Here is a 7383-nt window from a genome sequence, read left to right as displayed (position 1 = left end):
TTGGGGCACAGAATAGGCAAGCAGATTATACAACGTATACAATTCATCGAAAAAAGTCAACTTTGTCTACCAAATACAGAAATCTGACCCATTCCATATCTAAATTGGCACGATAAAGAACACAAATTATAATCGTTCTTCCATCCCGTGGCCAAGTCATAACTCAGAGAGACAACAGGTTAGATCATACGTTAGACATTCCATGGAAACCTTGCAAAGCAGAAAAAAAGATACACAAACATACTGCAAATTATTCCAGAGAGGTTGTCTTAGTCGTGCCATGAACCATTTCCCTTGGCTTCCCTTAGGCTCCTTCCTCTTCTGTAGTCAACTTCTGCATCAGAGCAGGATAAACCAAGATCATACTTACGACTATTTTTGGATGACCCTATCCTTGAGAATACGTCTTTTTCAACTTGGTCTGAAGTACTTGATCCTAATATGTCACCAGGTTGTCTTTGCAGTTTATTGTCTGCATCAAACAGGTAACAATTATAACCAGATGTCTGGAATAGAGAATCTTTAACTATTTCTAGCATTAGAATTGTCGGTCACGGTTTAATAGCTCGCAGGGGAAGAAAAACTGAAGCTAATATACATCTTACCTCCAAAAAGTGGAAAGTAAACTATTATAATAATTTGACATTTTAAACACGTTTACCAAACCAAATCAAATCTATATCATCATTTTCTTTTGATTTCTCATTTTATGGAACAAGTGTGTGCTTCAGTGCTTGCAGTAACAGGGAACGATAGCTCACCTTTATAACCATTGCATAATGCCGGCACTTCAGTGCAGGTTTCCTTTTCAACAACCTCAGGCGCTGATTTAATACTTCTCTGATTTTGCAAAGTTGTATGCGAGGATTTTAGTTTTTCACCCAACAGTGGAGGTTCAGTACTTTCTTCTGCTGACAGACTAGTTGAGGTAAAAGGTCTCATAGTAAAGGAATCCTCCATTACATCAGATATCTCTACATATTGTGTTGTAGTTATAATTTCATCTGCACTGAAACCAAACGATGCTCGGTAAGCTTCTATTTCCTCCACATCTTGTTTTGGAGACTTACTGTGCCTGTTCTGGTATCCGTTCCCACAAGACGAGTAGACATCTGAATCCTTTGATACACTTAACCTCCCACCAGTATGAGGGAATGTTGTATTGTCCAGATAGAATTGTGCAAACGTAGCAGGGCAAAAGAAATTGGAATCCTGAGATGCCAAAGATGTACCAGCTTTCTCATTTCCAAATAACCGACCAGAACCACTTCTAGGATATTTTCCATCTTGGAGAGAAGCTGAAGAATTCCACTGTGGTCGGAAGTCCCTCTCAGGAAATGAAGATGATAAACAATCGCCAGAGGTTCTTGAAATTGGTGACACGAGGCTACTAGCAGGACTTCCAGGGTAGAGAGAATATGCTGCTTGAAGATCATTTGAAGCAATGTAATTGGCCTTTCCAGTTCCTTTCAGATCATCTGATGAGGAAAGGAACTGAGCAAACGGTACATCAGGAGAAGAAGGTGTGGTTAGGTGGGCTAGTTCAGGTGGGGGGGTGAGTGGAGCAGTCGACGGTTCAGTGGTAAAGGCTGAGAAAACAGGAGGAGAAACCGGTTGTGTTTCATGTGCATATGGCCCCGTAGCATAAATTGTGGATGAAGGACCTCCAGGTGAGTTGGCAGATAACGACAAGAAACAGCTAGGTGATTGGACTGTTGAAGGGAGTGCAGAATTTGTAAAAGATGCTGGTGAAGAAGGTGGGGCTAGAAGGGATGGAGTTATCACTGTAGCCTGGTTGGTCATTCCCGCAGCTTGAGGTCCATTAGGTTGGGTTGTCACAACATTGCCCTCAGGTAAACGAGATGCAGGTACAATGCGCTTCTCTCCTTTCTGAGAGTGAAAACAAGACAATGCACCCCAACATCCACCCCATCTCTTTCCCTGGTACAGGGGAAAGTATTAGAAGGTATTCATGGCAACTCATTAAGAATAGAAAAGTTTAGAGCCATCCACTTTCACAATTTTTGTACAAGTTCATGCAGGCAAAGATGCATTTCAAGTAAGTCCAAAATTCAGTTTTATCATGAGTTAAGTGTCTTCTAGATCTGAGCATGTTATTAATAAAGTAGGCCGCTTGAGCGCAGAAGCGCCTGAAAGTGTGGATCAATAAATCAAATATCAACAGCAATTATTATAAATATTTAATCAAACAACATTAAAATAAAAAAATAGAAAATAAGAAGCATAAAATATGATGCTGGTTTCATGTGCAGCATTCCGCATCTTTTAACTTCCTCGCCTTCCATTTTTTTTATATCCGTGAGTGTTTAGGCCAACTTACACGCACCTCGACTAATCTCATGGAACAATCCGCCTAACCTTACAACATTTGGATGTCAAGGTAACTCGTAGGAAATTAATTCCTGTATAGTTGGTCACCATGGATTGAACCAATGACCTCTTAGTTAGGTTTTGAAACTGCCTCTTTTTTACCACTAGGTCAATCCCATGATGGTTAACTTCCTCGCCTTCCATTTAAAACAATATACGTACAACACATATACATAATATGTACGTGAAAAAACCCTCGAACCTACATCCACAAGAGGTTTAAAATTACAACTCTGCACTGTTAAAATTAAAGGTCAGGATGATTGTAAGAAATTTCTATGTTTTAGTGTAAGCCTTAATTAAAAAAACCAATGCAAGTATGAGAAAAAGAGAAAGCACATTTAGTGGTTTGATTATCAAAAACAATGTCCAGAACTAATATATCATGAGAAGTATGGAAAGTGACTAAAGTTGTCATTTGTGTTTCTCAAAATGACAGCATCTGTTTTCTCTGTCTTAAATCTTCCATCTTTCACATTCCAATCAAATTATCTCTCATCTTAAAACTGTTTCTTCTTAATTGCTTCATCTCCAAATCTACTGTTGCTGCAACTTTATCTAGTTTCTTTTTGTTTTCTTTTTTTTCCCAATGAGAAACACAGTGCATTTCACAGAAATCAAAATTAAAGAAAGGGGAAGAAAGCCAAACACCAAGCTAAGGAAGCTACATAAACTCTTCCAATCGGCACAAAAGAAAAAAGAGGTTAAGGTTTGAAAGAACCAAAAAATTTGGCCACGATAACCCAACCAAAAGATTGTTCTCCCAAAGCCAATCTATAGATCTAACTTCACTGTTGAAGAGTCCGTTGTAGAGCTCATTCTTCACATGGGTATTAATGTCCATCCATTTACTTATCATGTTTCTTCCTTTCAAGTGGTATTTCAGGGTTCTCAATAAGTTTCATTTCTCTAATGTTTTTTTTCCTCGTCCTTGAACTCATTTTTTTCTAGATACCTGTCTCCTATTTTCTGTTTTTTGTTTGTATTTTTTATTGAAAACATAAAACAGCCTTCTTTTATTATTGAAAATGAAAAGCACGTATAAAAGAACTGCACTACTTGGAAAGAATTAACAAAACATCGTAAATACACAACCTATAACAGATATTATAAAGAGCAGCCTAAAATTTTGATTCCCTCCCAAATGCTGGGTAATGTCTAGGATCAGAGATTCTCTGACCAATTTCCAACCAAACATTCAAAAGAAGGCTTTCACCACCTTAAATACTCGGCAATCACAGAGTAGCACAAGCAACTTCTCTGAAGAGGAAAACGTCAAACCCACTAGGAAATAAAGGGTTGGCAGAGAAAGCAACCCGAGATTCAGAGAAGGAAAGGCAGAAAAAAGAATGTCACTGGCAACAAAATAAATCCAAATCCTAAACAAGTTAAATGGTAACTAAAGCACCCTAGATCTAATGTTATAATAAGAAACAATGTCCAAGAACTGTCATATTCCCGAGCAATAAACTAGACAATAGTGAAACGATCGATCAGTCGGGTAGGGGATGCGTACCCGTTCCTGCTGAGGGAATCTGTTCTGCTCGGATCCCATTCGTAACCAGTAGCTCAACGAAGCCTCTACTTATCTTTTAGTGTCTTAAGCTACCTCTTCCTACAAGACTCAAGGCCCTCCTCCTCCTCTACCTCCTGAAGGTACAGGTTTATAAGTGCATTAGTATGTAAAATTATAAAAAATTAAAAAGAAATGCCACAAGTTTCTATCAATTGAGGAGGTCCATTACCGCCAACTTCATCCATTTAAGGAGTAATGCGAGTCAGGCCATATCCACCCTGGCATTTCTCCATTCACAGAGCAAAATCTGACAGCATATATATTTGGTCTCTCGACGCTGAAAAGAGTAGCTAATAAAGAAAGAGAAAAACACACTCCAATGTACTATAATTTCCGATGGGAAATGAGGGCGGAAGAAATCGACGGAGACGGTGCCTGCGTAGTCGAAAGCAACGGTGGCTGAGTAATCGACGGCAAAGGCGGATGAGCAAGGGTGCGGAGTGTGATTGAGTCAGCAAATGCGAAAGACAGAGAAGAGAGAGGCCGCTGGCTGACAGTAGAAGGAGAGATACTAAATTGGAGAAACCCTAAAGCCAAAAGCAACACTTACCATGGGGTCGGTTCAGTTCAAACTGATAACCGAATCGATGCCTCTCGGTTCAATCTGAAACTCTGCGAGAAGCCCGACCAGCTCGGTTCATTTCACTCAACACTAGAGTTGAAATAAAAACGGATAAAACACTTTTCTAATTAAAATAAATAACAGTTGGAACGAAAAATTATGATTCCATAGTTAGACAAGATGCATAAAGATTGGTCTAAGCTGAAGAGATGGAATACCATGCGTAAGCATTTGATCGCTTTGGTTCAACTTTAATTCAAGAATTACAAACACAAAACTGTAACATATAGTATAGATTAACCGCTTGTTGCAAGGGAAAGGAGCAATTTTACCTTTGAAGAAGCACTGTTCTTTAATTCTTGTCCAGATCTTAAAAAAACAATAACTCATACAAAGCACCACCGGTAAGGCTTCTCCGTATACCTCAATTAAGGATAGAATTATGGAATACTTTTTTTTTTTTTTTTGAAGTTCAAGGGACAAATAGAGATGCATATAACTTTTATATGTAACTTTTTTATGGAAGAGTTTAAGAGAGAAAGTGTGCCTTAGATTTTCTTTTTTGGTGTTTTTCAAGTAAGGATCAGGAAGAAAGGAGAAATTGTCCAAAGTAGCTTACTTAAGATTTAGGAATTTGAAAACAACACACCGTTCTTGGAAGTCGTCACACTGTTTACTCTCGATCTGGTTCGATCGAAATCGTCCTTGAGATTATTGTATATTTAGAATAAATCTAAATATTCAATTTTACATCTGCATTAAAGATATGTACGATTTCATTTCAAATTATAATTAAAAAGAAAAAAGTAAATTTTGAGATAGTATATTATGCTATATCTAAATTTACTATTTATTTTCCACTTATCACGATATAAATATAAAAAAGGATATAAATATGAAAATATTGAATTGACTGTTTCAATTTTATAAGATTAAATTAAAACTATAATTTTTTAATGTATGATTTTCAAGTGCGTTGCACGATTTTTTATTAGCCATTTAACATGTATGAATATTTGAATCTTCTTCGTACCAATTTTAATCTTAATTATATGAATCTAATACATATTAACCTAACATTCGTATACTATCCAAATATTAATACTCCCATATTATATAGTTTAAATTTGAATCTCATTTCAAATTAAATTTATATTCTAATATATCTATACATCTTATAATTAATTGGATTATATACAATAACCACAAATTTCCTTAAGTAATTTGAACATTTAAAATTCTTCCAAAAATAATTATCTTTGTTTTTCTCATTGTGAACTAGTAGGGGACCTATAGTGGTAAACTTCAATTATCCGAAATTAGTTAACTAAACTCTATAATTAAATTAATAACATTTATTAACTATTGGGTACTTCACTAAAAACTCATTGTTTTACTTTTGTAAATTGTAGAATATTTATGTTGTTGGTTTTTTGGTTATAACAAATCTAAATTTTTTAGACAGTTTTATTATTTTGAATAATTCATAGCATAGAGCACATGACAATGATTCTAACACCTCTTGAATCACACAAATCAGAGTTCAAACGAACAAAATATTGCTAAAAGAAACTTAATGAATAAAACTTGACAACCAAATAATCAAATTGAACTAATTAAAGTGACTATTTATTTCTGGATTAGAAGATGGACTTGCTTCTATTAGACTTTTTAAAAATATATTTTAAAATTAGTATATTATTATATTATTATTTTTGTTTGTGTTTAACGACAAATTGGGTTTAAATTTCAACAATTCAATTTTCTTTTATTTATCTTCAACGACCCAAAATAATATATTTCAATTTTCTTTTGAGTTATGCAAGTCTAACAATCAAATAAAAGAGACTCAATTTATTAGATCAAAATAAATCACAATTTATTTATTAAATAATTGGTTCAAAATTTATAACTACGCGTATAGAACATAAATCCCAGCAATCTATCTCTTGTCCTAAAGCTAGAGGGATGTAAGGTTTCACCAAAGCATTTCTTTCTCATAAACAACTGCAAAAGAACTCCGCCGAAATCAGAAGCCTCCGTTGCAGTTTCAAGAGACTTGGCCACATCCATCAAGCATCCTGCCATTTTATAAAGTAAATACAACAAACTAGGATGTCCACTATAACCAATAACATAGATGAGCTGTTTTTATCAAAAAGGTCGAAGATAACCCGCTCTCAAAACTCAACTTTGTCTTTGACAAATCATTCACAAATTCCTTTGAGCTGTTTTCCCGTTTCCACTCAAGTATATCCAAAGGTTGGAGGGGACTCGATGATCTTTGATGTTCAATCTTTATTTGTTGGCCTGTTGGATACTTGCTAATAGAACTGACAACAACCCGTTTCATCTTAAACTCGTTGGCATGTTGGATACTTGCTAACAGAATTAACAACTCGTTTCATCTCAAACCACACATACCATTTGCACAAGTCCCAATATATCTTTTTTGCTTTTAAGTTGAGAATTATAAGATTGTCAATTGAGGTAAGTAGTTTCCACGTGACTTTCTTAATGTAAGTTTTGATTAGCCAAAATTCTCATTTAACAAACAATTGACATCTCCATCCAAAATGATAAATAAGACACGATTATTCGTATATCATTAAATGTCCAAAAAAAAATCTGGATGTACCCTTTTTCTACACTGACAGTTTGCTAAAAATAGTATGATTATCTAAAGACTCAATGAACCCTAAAAAAGGTGCATATCGTTCATACAGCTAACTTACTAGCTCTAAATTATTTTAAGTTTTTTTTTTTCTAACATCTTCCAAGTATCACTCATTGGATACGACTGGAGAGATAATGTTCAAACCCTGTACTCATACATAGACCAAAACACGTGAAA

The 7383-nt window shown here is 35.3% G+C and overlaps 1 protein-coding gene across 5 annotated transcripts; it reads right to left on the bottom strand.

Annotated features, from left to right (window-relative positions):
• Positions 1-4955, bottom strand: LOC103493867 (uncharacterized protein At1g76660). Of its 5 annotated transcripts, XM_051087748.1 has the most exons (6): positions 4862-4912; positions 4518-4619; positions 4137-4342; positions 3908-4041; positions 762-1941; positions 1-472 (listed from the first exon to the last, which is right to left on the bottom strand). In XM_051087748.1, the coding sequence occupies exons 4-6, from the start codon at positions 3944-3946 to the stop codon at positions 270-272; spliced, it is 1422 nt and encodes a 473-aa protein (XP_050943705.1). In that variant the 5' UTR covers positions 3947-4041; positions 4137-4342; positions 4518-4619; positions 4862-4912; the 3' UTR covers positions 1-269. The 5 variants fall into 5 exon arrangements, with proteins under 5 accessions (XP_050943705.1, XP_008453041.1, XP_050943706.1 ...); XM_008454819.3 differs by having other exon boundaries at positions 4137-4619; positions 4862-4955; XM_051087749.1 differs by lacking the exon at positions 4862-4912 and having other exon boundaries at positions 4518-4636.
• Between the last annotated feature and the right edge of the window lie 2428 nt (positions 4956-7383).

Source organism: Cucumis melo, chromosome 7 (assembly GCF_025177605.1).
Source record: "Cucumis melo cultivar AY chromosome 7, USDA_Cmelo_AY_1.0, whole genome shotgun sequence".
Taxonomy (NCBI): Eukaryota; Viridiplantae; Streptophyta; class Magnoliopsida; order Cucurbitales; family Cucurbitaceae; genus Cucumis; species Cucumis melo.
The sequence above is the reverse complement of the archived record's forward strand: the minus strand, read 5'-3'. Positions and strand labels throughout refer to the sequence as shown.